The 17,230-nt window shown below is 38.4% G+C and overlaps 1 protein-coding gene across 2 annotated transcripts in view; it reads left to right on the top strand.

The window, feature by feature from the left end:
* Positions 1-17,230, top strand: part of mesh (sushi domain containing 2 mesh) — an 87,465-nt gene that overhangs the window by 46,200 nt on the left and 24,035 nt on the right. For both annotated transcript variants that reach the window (XM_068394857.1, XM_068394856.1), the window contains exons 16-17: positions 12,019-12,156; positions 14,141-14,277. In XM_068394857.1, the coding sequence (XP_068250958.1) occupies positions 12,019-12,156; positions 14,141-14,277 (275 nt within the window). The remainder of the gene's footprint in view (positions 1-12,018; positions 12,157-14,140; positions 14,278-17,230) is intronic.

Raw genomic sequence — 17,230 nt, 5'->3', positions numbered from 1 at the left:
TATATCATTGTATGTGTCATATAGCTGTATCAGAATAGCTTAATATAAGCCAGGTCACAAAAAGGGATTTCAGAAGGGTACCCACTTTAATTATTGTTTAGCTAATTTGAGAATTTTTTTTTTCATCAGTGCAATTTTTTTGTGTAACAACTGCTAAGAATGTGTAAGACAAAAAAATCTTGTAATTCCTGCAGTTACTGTTTTTCCCGTGTGGTTTAGGACCAAGAAAGAGCCTTTAAAGTGAAATAAGTAAAAGTAGAGTAACGAATATCGTCTAGCCCACGGTAAGTTTCTCTCACCACTGGCCTTTACTCTGAAATTCGACCCTCTCTTATAAAACAATTATAAATTTTTACGATATATAGATACACTAGTACGCGTACAGGACCAAGAAAACAGCCTTGAAATTGAAGAAAGTAAAGTAAAATAAAGTAACAAACTTCGTCTAGCCCACGATAAGTTTCTCTCACCACTGGCCTTTACTCTGAAATTCGACTCTCTCTTATAAAACCGTTATGATTTTTTGCGATATATAGATACACTAGTACGCGTACAGGACCAAGAAAACAGCTTTTAAATTGAAGTAAGTAAAAGTAAAGTAAAGTAACAAACGTCGTCTAACCCGCGGTAAGTTTCTCTCACCACTGGCCTTTATTTTGAAACTCGACCCTCTCTTATATAACTGTTATAATTTTTTACGATATATAGATACACAAGTGCATTAATCACAAATTGAATTTTCGCCATCTAAAGGTAGTTTTAGGTGTTAGGAGCCCACTGGTATGAATAAGAAACTAGACACGCTCAATTCTCCTTGTAGGTTGACCTCGACAGTGACCTCTCTTGACCTCCCTTGACCTTAGTTTACTATTTTCTCAACAACAGCTTGTGACAACATATCTTCATATGTCGAAGTGAGAAGACAACCATCAGTTTCTCTCGCCACTGGCCTCTAGTCTGAAATTCGACCCTCTTTTATAAAACCGTCGTATTTTTATGATAAAATCACACAATTAAACAATTTACAAAATTGGTTTCACAATCAAAACTGAGTTTTAGGTATTCTGGGCCCACTGGTATGAATTAGAAAACACACACTGTCTCAATTCCTCTTGTAAGTTGACCCCAACATTGACCTCTGTCACAATTCCTCTTGTAATTTGACCCCAACATTGACCTCTGTCACAATTCCTCTTGTAAGTTGACCCCAACATTGACCTCTGTCACAATTCCTCTTGTAAGTTGACCCCAACATTGACCTCTGTCTCAATTCCTCTTATAAGTTGACCCCAACATTGACCTCTGTCTCAATTCCTCTTGTAAGTTGACCCCAACATTGATCTCTGTCACAATTTCTCTTGTAAGTTGACCCCAACATTGACCTCTGTCACAATTCCTCTTGTAAGTTGACCCCAACATTGACCTCTGTCTCAATTCCTCTTGTAAGTTGACCCCAACATTGACTTCTGTCACAATTCCTCTTGTAAGTTGACCCCAACATTGACCTCTGTCTCAATTCCTCTTGTATGTTGACCCCAACATTGACCTCTGTCTCAATTCCTCTTGTAAGTTGACCCCAACATTGACCTCTGTCAAAATTCCTCTTTTAAGTTGACCCCAACATTGACCTCTGTCACAATTCCTCTTGTAAGTTGACCCCAACATTGACCTCTGTCACAATTCCTCTTTTAAGTTGACCCCAACATTGATCTCTGTCACAATTCCTCTTGTAAGTTGACCCCAACATTGACCTCTGTCACAATTCCTCTTTTAAGTTGACCCCAACATTGATCTCTGTCACAATTCCTCTTGTAAGTTGACCCCAACATTGACCTCTGTCACAATTTCTCTCGTAAGTTAACCCCAACATTGATCTCTGTCACAATTCCTCTTGTAAGTTGACCCCAACATTGATCTCTCACAATTCCTCTTGTAAGTTAACCCCAACATTGACCTCTGTCACAATTCCTCTTGTAAGTTGACCCCAACATTGACCTCTGTCACAATTCCTCTTTTAAGTTGACCCCAACATTGACCTCTGTCACAATTCCTCTTAAGTTGACCCCAACATTGACTTCTGTCACAATTCCTCTTGTAAGTTGACCCCAACATTGACCTCTGTCACAATTCCTCTTGTAAGTTGACCCCAACATTGACCTCTGTCTCAATTCCTCTTGTAAGTTGACCCCAACATTGACCTCTGTCACAATTCCTCTTGTAAGTTGACCCCAACATTGATCTCTGTCACAATTCCTCTTGTAAGTTGACCCCAACATTGACCTCTGTCTCAATTCCTCTTGTAAGTTGACCCCAACATTGATCTCTGTCACAATTCCTCTTGTAAGTTGACCCCAACATTGACCTCTGTCACAATTCCTCTTGTAAGTTGACCCCAACATTGATCTCTGTCACAATTCCTCTTGTAAGTTGACCCCAACATTGACCTCTGTCACAATTCCTCTTGTAAGTTGACCCCAACGTTGACCTCTGTCACAATTCCTCTTGTAAGTTGACCCCAACATTGATCTCTGTCACAATTCCTCTTGTAAGTTGACCCCAACGTTGATCTCTGTCACAATTCCTCTTGTAAGTTGACCCCAACATTGACCTCTGTCACAACTCCTCTTGTAAGTTGACCCCAACATTGACCTCTGTCACAATTCCTCTTTTAAGTTGACCCCAACATTGATCTCTGTCACAATTCCTCTTGTAAGTTGACCCCAACATTGATCTCTCAAAATTCCTCTTGTAAGTTGACCCCAACATTGACCTCTGTCACAATTCCTCTTTTAAGTTGACCCCAACATTGATCTCTGTCACAATTCCTCTTGTAAGTTGACCCGCACATTGACTTCTGTCATAATTCCTCTTGTAAGTTGACCCCAACATTGACCTCTGTCACAATTCCTCTTGTAAGTTGACCCCAACATTGACTTCTGTCACAATTCCTCTTGTAAGTTGACCCCAGTTTTGACCTCTGTCACAATTCCTCTTGTAAGTTGACCCCAACATTGATCTCTGTCACAATTCCACTTGTAAGTTGACCCCAACATTGACCTCTGTCACAATTCCTCTTTTAAGTTGACCCCAACATTGATCTCTGTCACAATTCCTCTTGTAAGTTGACCCCAACATTGACCTCTGTCACAATTCCTCTTGTAAGTTAACCCAAACATTGACCTCTGTCACAATTCCTCTTGTAAGTTAACCCAAACATTGACCTCTGTCACAATTCCTCTTGTAAGTTGACCCCAACATTGACCTCTGTCAAAATTCCTCTTTTAAGTTGACCCCAACATTGACCTCTGTCACAATTGCTCTTGTAAGTTGACCCCAACATTGACCTCTGTCACAATTCCTCTTGTAAGTTGACCCCAACATTGACCTCTGTCTCAATTCCTCTTATAAGTTGACCCTAACATTGACCTCTGTCACAATTCCTCTTGTAAGTTGACCCCAACATTGACCTCTGTCACAATTCCTCTTGTAAGTTGACCCCAACGTTGACCTCTGTCACAATTCCTCTTGTATGTTGACCCCAACATTGACCTCTGTCACAATTCCTCTTGTAAGTTGACCCCAACGTTGACCTCTGTCACAATTCCTCTTGTAAGTTGACCCCAACGTTGACCTCTGTCACAATTCCTCTTGTAAGTTGACCCCAACATTGACCTCTGTCACAATTCCTCTTGTAATTTGACCCCAACATTGACCTCTGTCACAATTCCTCTTGTAAGTTGACCCCAACATTGACCTCTGTCACAATTCCTCTTGTAAGTTGACCCCAACGTTGATCTCTGTCACAATTCCTCTTGTAAGTTGACCCCAACATTGACCTCTGTCACAATTCCTCTTGTAAGTTGACCCCAACATTGACCTCTGTCACAATTCCTCTTTTAAGTTGACCCCAACATTGATCTCTGTCACAATTCCTCTTGTAAGTTGACCCCAACATTGATCTCTCACAATTCCTCTTGTAAGTTGACCCCAACATTGACCTCTGTCACAATTCCTCTTTTAAGTAGACCCCAACATTGATCTCTGTCACAATTCCCCTTGTAAGTTGACCCGAACATTGACTTCTGTCATAATTCCTCTTGTAAGTTGACCCCAACATTGACCTCTGTCACAATTCCTCTTGTAAGTTGACCCCAACATTGACTTCTGTCATAATTCCTCTTGTAAGTTGACCCCAACATTGACTTCTGTCATAATTCCTCTTGTAAGGTGACCCCAACATTGACCTCTGTCACAATTCCTCTTGTAAGTTGACCCCAAGATTGACCTCTGTCACAATTCCTCTTGTAAGTTGACCCCAACATTGACTTCTGTCACAATTCCTCTTGTAAGTTGACCCCAACATTGACCTCTGTCACAATTCCTCTTTTAAGTTGACCCCAACATTGATCTCTGTCACAATTCCTCTTGTAAGTTGACCCCAACATTGATCTCTCACAATTCCTCTTGTAAGTTGACCCCAACATTGACCTCTGTCACAATTCCTCTTTTAAGTTGACCCCAACATTGACTTCTGTCATAATTCCTCTTGTAAGTTGACCCCAACATTGACTTCTGTCACAATTCCTCTTGTAAGTTGACCCCAACATTGACTTCTGTCATAATTCCTCTTGTAAGTTGACCCAAACATTGACTTCTGTCATAATTCCTCTTGTAAGTTGACCCCAACATTGACTCCTGTCATAATTTATCTTGTAATTTGACCCCAACATTGACCTTTGTCACAATTCCTCTTGTAAGTTGACCCCAACATTGACCTCTGTCACAATTCTTCTTGTAAGTTGACCCCAACATTGACCTCTGTCTCAATTCCTCTTGTAAATTGACCCCAACATTGACTTCTGTCACAATTCCTCCTTTAAGTTGACCCCAACATTGACTTCTGTCACAATTCCTCTTGTAAGTTGACCCCAACATTGACTTCTGTCACAATTCCTCTTGTAAGTTGACCCCAACATTGACTTCTGTCATAATTCCTCTTGTAAGTTGACCCCAACATTGACTTTTGTCACAATTCCTCTTGTAAGTTGACCCCAACATTGACTTCTGTCATAATTCCTCTTGTAAGTTGACCCCAACATTGACTTCTGTCACAATTCCTCTTGTAAGTTGACCCCAACATTGACTTCTGTCACAATTCCTCTTGTAAGTTGACCCCAACATTGACTTCTGTCACAATTCCTCTTGTAAGTTGACCCCAACATTGACTTCTGTCACAATTCCTCTTGTAAGTTGACCCCAACATTGACTTCTGTTATAATTCCTCTTGTAAGTTGACCCCAACATTGACTTTTGTCACAATTCCTCTTGTAAGTTGACCCCAACATTGACTTCTGTCATAATTCCTCTTGTAAGTTGACCCCAACATTGACTTCAGTCATAATTCCTCTTGTAAGTTGACCCCAACATTGACCTCTGTCTCAATTCCTCTTGTAAGTTGACCCCAACATTGATCTCTGTCACAATTCCTCTTGTAAGTTGACCCCAACATTGACCTCTGTCACAATTCCTCTTGTAAGTTGACCCCAACATTGACCTCTGTCATAATTCCTCTTGTAAGTTGACCCCAACATTGACCTCTGTCTCAATTCCTCTTTTAAGTTGACCCCAACATTGATCTCTGTCACAATTCCTCTTGTAAGTTGACCCCAACATTGACCTCTGTCTCAATTCCTCTTGTAAGTTGACCCCAACATTGATCTCTGTCACAATTCCTCTTGTAAGTTGACCCCAACATTGACCTCTGTCACAATTCCTCTTGTAAGTTGACCCCAACATTGACCTCTGTCTCAATTCCTCTTGTAAGTTGACCCCAACATTGACTTCTGTCACAATTCATCTTGTAAGTTGACCCCAACATTGACTTCTGTCATAATTCCTCTTGTAAGTTGACCCAAACATTGACCTCTGTCTCAATTCCTCTTGTAAGTTGACCCCAACATTGATCTCTGTCACAATTCCTCTTGTAAGTTGACACCAACATTGACCTCTGTCACAATTCCTCTTGTAAGTTGACCCCAACATTGACCTCTGTCTCAATTCCTCTTGTAAGTTGACCCCAACATTGACTTCTGTCACAATTCCTCTTGTAAGTTGACCCCAACATTGACTTCTGTCATAATTCCTCTTGTAAGTTGACCCCAACATTGATCTCTGTCACAATTCCTCTTGTAAGTTGACCCCAATATTGACACCTGTCACAATTCCTCTTGTAAGTTGACCCCAACATTGATCTCTGTCACAATTCCTCTTGTAAGTTGACCCCAACATTGACCTCTGTCACAATTCCTCTTGTAAGTTGACCCCAACATTGATCTCTGTCACAATTCCTCTTGTAAGTTGACCCCAATATTGACACCTGTCACAATTCCTCTTTTAAGTTGACCCCAACATTGACCTTTGTCACAATTCCTCTTGTAAGTTGACCCCAACATTGATCTCTCACAATTCCTCTTGTAAGTTAACCCCAACATTGACCTCTGTCACAATTCCTCTTGTAAGTTGACCACAACATTGACCTCTGTCACAATTCCTCTTAAGTTGACCCCAACATTGACACCTGTCACAATTCCTCTTTTAAGTTGACCCCAACATTGACCTTTGTCACAATTCCTCTTGTAAGTTGACCCCAACATTGACCTCTGTCACAATTCCTCTTGTAAGTTGACCCCAACATTGACCTCTGTCTCAATTCCTCTTGTAAGTTGACCCCAACATTGACCTCTGTCTCAATTCCTCTTGTAAGTTGACCCCAACATTGACCTCTGTCTCAATTCCTCTTGTAAGTTGACCCCAACATTGACTTCTGTCACAATTCCTCTTGTAAGTTGACCCCAACATTGACTTCTGTCATAATTCTTCTTGTAAGTTGACCCCAACATTGACATCTGTCACAATTCCTCTTGTAAGTTGACCCCAACATTGACCTCTGTCACAATTCCTCTTTTAAGTTGACCCCAACATTGATCTCTGTCACAATTCCTATTGTAAGTTGACCCCAACATTGACCTCTGTCACAATTCCTCTTGTAAGTTAACCCAAACATTGATCTCTGTCACAATTCCACTTGTAAGTTGACCCCAACATTGACCTCTGTCACAATTCCTCTTTTAAGTTGACCCCAACATTGATCTCTGTCACAATTCCTCTTGTAAGTTGACCCCAACATTGACCTCTGTCACAATTCCTCTTGTAAGTTAACCCAAACATTGACCTCTGTCACAATTCCTCTTGTAAGTTAACCCAAACATTGACCTCTGTCACAATTCCTCTTGTAAGTTGACCCCAACATTGACCTCTGTCACAATTGCTCTTGTAAGTTGACCCCAACATTGACCTCTGTCACAATTCCTCTTGTAAGTTGACCCCAACATTGACCTCTGTCTCAATTCCTCTTATAAGTTGACCCCAACATTGACCTCTGTCACAATTCCTCTTGTAAGTTGACCTCAACGTTGACCTCTGTCACAATTCCTCTTGTAAGTTGACCCCAACATTGACCTCTGTCACAATTCCTCTTGTAAGTTGACCCCAACGTTGACCTCGGTCACAATTCCTCTTGTAAGTTGACCCCAACGTTGACCTCTGTCACAATTCCTCTTGTAAGTTGACCCCAACGTTGACCTCTGTCACAATTCCTCTTGTAAGTTGACCCCAACGTTGACCTCTGTCACAATTCCTCTTGTAAGTTGACCCGAACGTTGACCTCTGTCACAATTCCTCTTGTAAGTTGACCCGAACATTGACCTCTGTCACAATTCCTCTTGTAAGTTGACCCCAACATTGACCTCTGTCACAATTCCTCTTGTAAGTTGACCCCAACATTGACCTCTGTCACAATTCCTCTTGTAAGTTGACCCCAACGTTGATCTCTGTCACAATTCCTCTTGTAAGTTGACCCCAACATTGACCTCTGTCACAATTCCTCTTGTAAGTTGACCCCAACATTGACCTCTCTCACAATTCCTCTTTTAAGTTGACCCCAACATTGATCTCTGTCACAATTCCTCTTGTAAGTTGACCCCAACATTGATCTCTCACAATTCCTCTTGTAAGCTGACCCCAACATTGACCTCTGTCACAATTCCTCTTTTAAGTAGACCCCAACATTGATCTCTGTCACAATTCCTCTTGTAAGTTGACCCGAACATTGACTTCTGTCATAATTCCTCTTGTAAGTTGACCCCAACATTGACCTCTGTCACAATTCCTCTTGTAAGTTGACCCCAACATTGACTTCTGTCATAATTCCTCTTGTAAGGTGACCCCAACATTGACCTCTGTCACAATTCCTCTTGTAAGTTGACCCCAACATTGGCCTCTGTCACAATTCCTCTTGTAAGTTGACCCCAACATTGACTTCTGTCACAATTCCTCTTGTAAGTTGACCCCAACATTGACCTCTGTCACAATTCCTCTTTTAAGTTGACCCCAACATTGATCTCTGTCACAATTCCTCTTGTAAGTTGACCCCAAAATTGATCTCTCACAATTCCTCTTGTAAGTTGACCCCAACATTGACCTCTGTCACAATTCCTTTTTTAAGTTGACCCCAACATTGACTTCTGTCATAATTCCTCTTGTAAGTTGACCCCAACATTGACTTCTGTCACAATTCCTCTTGTAAGTTGACCCCAACATTGACTTCTGTCATAATTCCTCTTGTAAGTTGACCCAAACATTGACTTCTGTCATAATTCCTCTTGTAAGTTGACCCCAACATTGACTCCTGTCATAATTTATCTTGTAATTTGACCCCAACATTGACCTTTGTCACAATTCCTCTTGTAAGTTGACCCCAACATTGACCTCTGTCACAATTCTTCTTGTAAGTTGACCACAACATTGACCTCTGTCTCAATTCCTCTTGTAAGTTGACCCCAACATTGACTTCTGTCACAATTCCTCTTGTAAGTTGACCCCAACATTGACTTCTGTCACAATTCTTCTTGTAAGTTGACCCCAACATTGACTTCTGTCACAATTCCTCTTGTAAGTTGACCCCAACATTGACTTCTGTCATAATTCCTCTTGTAAGTTGACCCCAACATTGACTTCTGTCACAATTCCTCTTGTAAGTTGACCCCAACATTGACTTCTGTCATAATTCCTCTTGTAAGTTGACCCCAACATTGACTTTTGTCACAATTCCTCTTGTAAGTTGACCCCAACATTGACTTCTGTCATAATTCCTCTTGTAAGTTGACCCCAACATTGACTTCTGTCACAATTCCTTTTGTAAGTTGACCCCAACATTGACTTCTGTCACAATTCCTCTTGTAAGTTGACCCCAGCATTGACTTCTGTCACAATTCCTCTTGTAAGTTGACCCCAACATTGACTTCTGTCACAATTCCTCTTGTAAGTTGACCCCAACATTGACTTCTGTTATAATTCCTCTTGTAAGTTGACCCCAACATTGACTTTTGTCACAATTCCTCTTGTAAGTTGACCCCAACATTGACTTCTGTCATAATTCCTCTTGTAAGTTGACCCCAACATTGACTTCTGTCATAATTCCTCTTGTAAGTTGACCCCAACATTGACTTCTGTCATAATTCCTCTTGTAAGTTGACCCTAACATTGACCTCTGTCTCAATTCCTCTTGTAAGTTGACCCCAACATTGATCTCTGTCACAATTCCTCTTGTAAGTTGACCCCAACATTGACCTCTGTCACAATTCCTCTTGTAAGTTGACCCCAACATTGACCTCTGTCACAATTCCTCTTGTAAGTTGACCCCAACATTGACCTCTGTCTCAATTCCTCTTGTAAGTTGACCCCAACATTGATCTCTGTCACAATTCCTCTTGTAAGTTGACCCCAACATTGACCTCTGTCTCAATTCCTCTTGTAAGTTGACCCCAACATTGATCTCTGTCACAATTCCTCTTGTAAGTTGACCCCAACATTGACCTCTGTCACAATTCCTCTTGTAAGTTGACCCCAACATTGACCTCTGTCTCAATTCCTCTTGTAAGTTGACCCCAACATTGACTTCTGTCACAATTCCTCTTGTAAGTTGACCCCAACATTGACTTCTGTCATAATTCTTCTTGTAAGTTGACCCCAACATTGACCTCTGTCTCAATTCCTCTTGTAAGTTGACCCCAACATTGATCTCTGTCACAATTCCTCTTGTAAGTTGACACCAACATTGACCTCTCTCACAATTCCTCTTGTAAGTTGACCCCAACATTGACCTCTGTCTCAATTCCTCTTGTAAGTTGACCCCAACATTGACTTCTGTCACAATTCCTCTTGTAAGTTGACCCCAACATTGACTTCTGTCATAATTCCTCTTGTAAGTTGACCCCAACATTGATCTCTGTCACAATTCCTCTTGTAAGTTGACCCCAATATTGACACCTGTCACAATTCCTCTTGTAAGTTGACCACAACATTGATCTCTGTCACAATTCCTCTTGTAAGTTGACCCCAACATTGACCTCTGTCACAATTCCTCTTGTAAGTTGACCCCAACATTGATCTCTGTCACAATTCCTCTTGTAAGTTGACCCCAATATTGACACCTGTCACAATTCCTCTTTTAAGTTGACCCCAACATTGACCTTTGTCACAATTCCTCTTGTAAGTTGACCCCAACATTGACCTGTCACAATTCCTTTTGTAAGTTGACCCCAACATTGACCTCTGTCACAATTCCTCTTGTAAGTTGACCCCAACATTGACCTCTGTCTCAATTCCTCTTGTAAGTTGACCCCAACATTGACCTCTGTCTCAATTCCTCTTGTAAGTTGACCCCAACATTGACCTCTGTCTCAATTCCTCTTGTAAGTTGACCCCAACATTGACTTCTGTCACAATTCCTCTTGTAAGTTTACCCCAACATTGACTTCTGTCATAATTCTTCTTGTAAGTTGACCCCAACATTGACATCTGTCACAATTCCTCTTGTAAGTTGACCCCAACATTGACCTCTGTCTCAATTCCTCTTGTAAGTTGACCCCAACATTGACTTCTGTCACAGTTCCTCTTGTAAGTTGACCCCAACATTGACTTCTGTCATAATTCCTCTTGTAAGTTGACCCCAACATTGACCTCTGTCACAATTCCTCTTGTAAGTTGACCCCAACATTGATCTCTGTCACATTTCCTCTTGTAAGTTGACCCCAATATTGACCTTTGTCACAATTCCTCTTGTAAGTTGACCCCAACATTAACTTCTGTCTCAATTCCTCTTGTAAGTTGACCCCAACATTGACTTCTGTCACAATTCCTCTTGTAAGTTGACCCCAACATTGACCTCTGTCTCAATTCCTCTTGTAAGTTGACCCCAACATTGATCTCTGTCACAATTCCTCTTGTAAGTTGACCCCAACATTGACCTCTGTCACAATTCCTCTTGTAAGTTGACCCCAATATTGACCTCTGTCTCAATTCCTCTTGTAAGTTGACCCCAACATTGACTTTTGTCACAATTCCTCTTGTAAGTTGACCCCAACATTGACTTCTGTCATAATTCCTCTTGTAAGTTGACCCCAACATTGACCTCTGTCTCAATTCCTCTTGTAAGTTGACCCCAACATTGATCTCTGTCACAATTCCTCTTGTAAGTTGACCCCAACATTGACTTCTGTCACAATTCCTCTTGTAAGTTGACCCCAACATTGACCTCTTTCTCAATTCCTCTTGTAAGTTGACCCCAACATTGACTTCTGTCACAATTCCTCTTGTAAGTTGACCCCAACATTGACTTCTGTCATAATTCCTCTTGTAAGTTGACCCCAACATTAACTTCTGTCATAATTCCTCTTGTAAGTTGACCCCAACATTGACTTCTGTCATAATTCCTCTTGCAAGTTGACCCCAACATTGACCTCTGTCTCAATTCCTCTTGTAAGTTGACCCCAACATTGATCTCTGTCACAATTCCTCTTGTAAGTTGACCCCAATATTGACACCTGTCACAATTCCTCTTGTAAGTTGACCCCAACATTGACCTCTCTTGACCTAAAGTTATTTTCTCCTCGACAACAGCTCGCGACAACATTTCTTCAATCGTCGAAGTGAGAAGGAGACCATCTGACGCCATTTGGAGGTACCACCTGGACGTCATCGTAGATGGAGAACGAGTCTATTTCGACAGGTACTCCCAGAAGATCCAGCAGTTCAGAGGTAAGGCTTTTTATTGATATATTCTAAATTTATGTGAAAAGTTTATTAATATTATCATATTTAATCCTTCAGGTAACTGGACGTTTTGATCTATCTATTTACCAAGCCACTTTTCCCAAATTTGGGGGGTAGTTGACATAAAAAAAGGAACAAAAGGGGACTTTTCCTCTCTTTGCTCCTCCCAGCCTGACGAGGTATTCAGCTGAGTTTGGCTGAAATAAATAGAAATAATTAAAGCATGTAAGAAAAGAAATTCTACTAGAAAAAAAAAGTAAATATTTAGTGAAAAATAACAATTTTGATTTGATGTTTAACAGATTGAAATCGGATGATCAAGAAATTAGTTTAAGATGTGTTTTGGAATAATATAAAGTATATAAAAAGCAGTAATTTATTCTGGGTATTTGATACAGTTTGAGATAAAAAGAAAGTCTTAAAAGCGGTAATTACTTTGGTGTAGGGGACCACACTTTTTAATGAAAATTAATATAATTTTCAAATCTAGTTTCAGGATGCAGAATAAATGATTTATTTAGAATTGTAACTGTGTTCATGTTGATGGATTTCAACGAATTTTTTTCTAGCTATCAACCCAGACTTAATACTTACTGAATTATTCCATTTGTAGTTGACATCAGTATAATTCTAAAATTATAAGTTATTTCTAAAAGGCTTAAATTTAAAGTTCAAAGGTCGCTCATGAATGGCAGAGGTAAAGGACAGGACAATCTATTGGGTATTTTCCTGCTAGCCAGGTCATCGTCACTGTCTCTTGCCTCTGCCATTCATGAGCAATCTTTAAACTTCTGAGCTACAGCATCCACTCTCCGTTTCAAGTTACACATTATTATTATTATTATTATTATTATTATTATAATTATTATTATTATTATTATTATTATTATTATTATTATTATTAGCATTGTCACTGCCCCTTGCCTCTGCCATTCATGAGCAATCTTTAAGCCTTTGAGCCATTTCAAGTTACACATTATTATTATTATTATTATTATTATTATTTATTATTATTATTATTATTTATTATTATTATTATTATTATTATTATTATTATTATTATTATTTTGCTGTTTTTATTATTATTATTATTATTATTATTATTATTATTATTATTATTATTATTATTATTAATTGCTAAGCTACAACCCTAGTTGGAGAAGTTGGATGCTATAAGCCAAATGGCTCCAACAGAGAATTATTATTATTATTATTATTATTACTATTATTACTTGCTAAGCTACAACCCTAGTTGGAGAAGCTGGATGCTATAAGCCCAAGGGCTCCTACAGAGAGTTATTATTATTATTATTATTATTATTACTACTACAACTTGTTAAGCTACAACCCTAGTTAGAAAATAGGATGCTATAAGCCCAAGGGCTCCTTCAGAGAATTATTATTATTATTATTATTATTATTATTATTATTATTATTATTATTATTATTATTATTATTATTACTTACTAAGCTACAACCCTAGTTGGAGAAGCTGGATGCTATAAGCCCAAGGGCTCCTACAGATAATTATTATTATTATTATTATTATTATTATTATTATTACTTGCTAAGCTACAACCTTAGTTGGAGAAGCTGGATGGTATAAGCCCAAAGGCTCCAACAGGGAAAATATATGAGGAAATACGAGAGAGGAAGCAATGGGCAAATAAAATAAAACATTATAGTCAATTTCTTTTAGCGATGCAGATTTGCACCGACTCGCAGCGGTGCCCTTTTAGCTCGGAAAAGTTTCCTGATCGCTGATTGGTTGGACGAGATAATTCTAACCAATCAGCGATCCGGAAAATTTTCCGAGCTAAAAGGGCACCCCCTGCGAGTCGGTGCAAATCTGCATCGCTAAAAGAAATGGACTATAGTGTCAATTGGCCTTCCCGACCCAAAAACGCTCGCTCAAATGACCGAAATTCTCCGAGAATCAAAAAATTTATCTGAATAATTTCTTTTCCAGAATGCGTCGTGTACACTCCAAGCAATATTCTCAACCAGAGTCATGTTGTGGTCATGTTCTCGTCCGGGGCTGGGATTGAGGTCATGGAGAATAAGGGTTATCTTGGAGGAAGGATATATCTGCCCCTTTCCTTTGCGGTAAGTAGGACGAGTTATCCTTCCTGAGGGGAGGATTTTTTATGTCCTTTTCTTGAATGTTTTAGGGATATTTTTCTCTTGGGAATAAGTTATTTTCTTGAGGATTTTTTTTTCGGAAAAACTTTTCTTCTAGAAAAAAAAAATCTCTCAGGAAAAATGTTTTATTTTTTTTTTTACTTGAAAAATTACTTTGTCTCCTGGGGAAAAAAACTATTTTTCTCCAGGAAGATAAAATTTTTTGGGATTTTTTTCTTTCCGGGATAAAACCTTTCCCGGAATCCTTTTTTCCCTCCCTTTAAAAAATCTTTTCTCCTGGGAAAAACTTGTTTTTTTCCGAATTTTTCTTTCTCCCCCGGGGAAAAAAATCCTTCCCAGAAAAAAAAAACTTTTCTCCCGAAAAACTTCTTTGGAACTATATCAGAGTCCTTTGTTAACTGCAATTAGCTGTGTTTAGCTCCCCAAAAAATCTATATTCTAAAAAAAATATTCAACGCTAAATTGTTACAAGTTTATTTGACACTTGAAAGTAATGAGAAATCGATTGATATCTTACTCAGTAGAGCGCAGGCCTCCGCCACGGCAGTTTATTTCTCGACCTTTTGCTGGATATTGACCTTGACCTTCGACCTTAACATGTATTAATTGGCGTGGATTTTCATACTCTCAAATATGAACCGAGTTTGAAGTCTCTTTAACAACGATGTCCAAGCTTATGGCTGATTACGTGAACTGGACATTTTGATTGACCATGACCTTGACCTTTGACCTTGACATTCCAAAAAAGTAATATTATTATTATTACTATTATTATTATTATTATTATTATTATTATTATTATTTTTATTATTTTTATTTTTATTTTCATTTTTATTATTTTTATATATTTGTTATTTTTGTTATTTTTATTTTTATTACTATTAGTTTTATTATTATTTTTATTTTTATTTTTATTTTTATTATTATTATTATTATTATTATTATTATTATTATTATTATTATTAGCTAAGCTACAACCCTAGTTGGAAAAGCAAGATGCTATAACCCCAAGGGCTCCAGTGCAAGGGTATCTGTAGCTGGTGGTTTTAGCATTCTGGAAAAGTTGTTATTGTTGTGGATGATTGGTCTCCAGAACACTTGCACTTACTGCAAAGCTTCTACAAATTTAGAATGATGGTTCCAGAATGCAAAAATCACTGCCTCATATATTCTTTTGATCTTATATTGTTTAGTGCAGTGAACTTTGAACTTGGAAGCTAAAAAAATTTATTTTTTTTGTTCTAATTGTTCTTCTAAGATTTTTTTGTTCTTGTGTTATTTACTGTAGTGAACTTTGAACTTGGAAGGTAAAAAAATTTATTTTTCTTGTTCTAATTGTTCTTCCATGATTTGTTTGTTCTTCTAATGTTATTTAGTGCAGTGAACTTTGAACTTGGAAGCTAAAATAATTGATTTTTCTTGTTCTAATTGTTCTTCCAGGATTTGTTTGTTCTTCTTATGTTATTTAGTGCAGTGAACTTTGAACTTGGAAGCTAAAAAAATTTTTTTTTTTGTTAAAATTGTTCTTCCAGGATTTGTTTGTTCTTCTTATGTTATTTAGTGCAGTGAACTTTGAACTTGGAAGCTAAAAAAAATTATTTTTCTTGTTCTAATTGTTCTTCCAGGATTTGTTTGTTCTTCTTATGTTATTTAGTGTAGTGAACTTTGAACTTGGAAGCTAAAATATTTAATTTTTCTTGCTCTAATTGTTCTTCCAGAATTTGTTTGTTCTTCTTATGTTATTTAGTGCAGTGAACTTTGAACTTGGAAGCTAAAATAATTTAATTTTTCTTGTTCTAATTGTTCTTCCAGGATTTGTTTGTTCTTCTTATGTTATTTAGTGCAGTGAACTTTGAACTTGGAAGCTAAAATAATATTTTTCTTGTTCTAATTGTTCTTCCAGGATTTGTTTGTTCCTCTTATGTTATATAGTTCAATGAACTTTGAACTTAAAGAATGAATAACTGAATATAACTATTGAATTAATAATCAGATAATTGAAATTAGATAATTGAATAAACAGACCAAAGCTGATCAAAGCTTATTTCTCTCTCTCTCTCTCCTCTCTCTCTCTCTCTCTCTCTCTCTCTCTCTCTCTCTCCTCTCTCTCTCTCTCTCTCTCTCTCAATATATAGACATTGAATTCCACATACTGGCACTGCATAGTTGAGAGAGAGAGAGAGAGAGAGAGAGAGAGAGAGAGAGAGAGAGAGAGAGAGAGAGAGAGAGAGAGAGAGAGCGCGCGCGCGACCCAATCTATTTTCTGTCGGCTCTAGAGTTCATAGTTGACTGGCATATCACAAACCCTTGTTGACAAGGAGAAAATGATTCCAAGTTGGCAATTCTTTTCGAAGTTTTTGGTTTTTTATTATTGTTTGATAAAACTTTCGTCTCCATCAATAATTTTGACTTTATATGATGATTTATCTGTTTCTCTTTGCACTTTTGACAACCTTTTTTTGGGGGGGGGAGGGGGGGGGGGTTAATTTATTGGTTCGTGCATAGGGTTTTCGACAATCTTTTTTACCCCGACTATGAAGTTAGAAGGAGGTTATGTTTCCGACCTCGTTTCTGTTTGTTTGTGTGTTTGTGTGTGTGTGTGTGTTTATTTGTGAACAGCTTCCTGGCCACAATTTTAATTGTAGAGTAATAAAACGTACAGGGATTATGACGTTTTCGACTTTTTACTTCCACCAACGAAGTTGGAAGGAGGTTATGTTTTCGCCCATGTTTGTGTGTGTGTGTGTCTGTTTGTGAATAGTTTCCTGGCCACAATTTTAGTCGTAGAGTAATGAAACTTACAAGGATTAAGTGTTGTGTAAAAAGCTGAAAATTATTAATTTTGGAAGGCCAAGGTCAAATGTCCAGGTCACGGTCAAGCGAAATGTACAATTCACGTTTGTTTTTTACTTGCCTT

Source organism: Palaemon carinicauda, chromosome 20, assembly GCF_036898095.1.
Source record: "Palaemon carinicauda isolate YSFRI2023 chromosome 20, ASM3689809v2, whole genome shotgun sequence".
Classification (NCBI taxonomy): Eukaryota; Metazoa; Arthropoda; class Malacostraca; order Decapoda; family Palaemonidae; genus Palaemon; species Palaemon carinicauda.
Note: the sequence above shows the minus strand (reverse complement) of the source record. Positions and strands in the feature narration are given on the sequence as shown.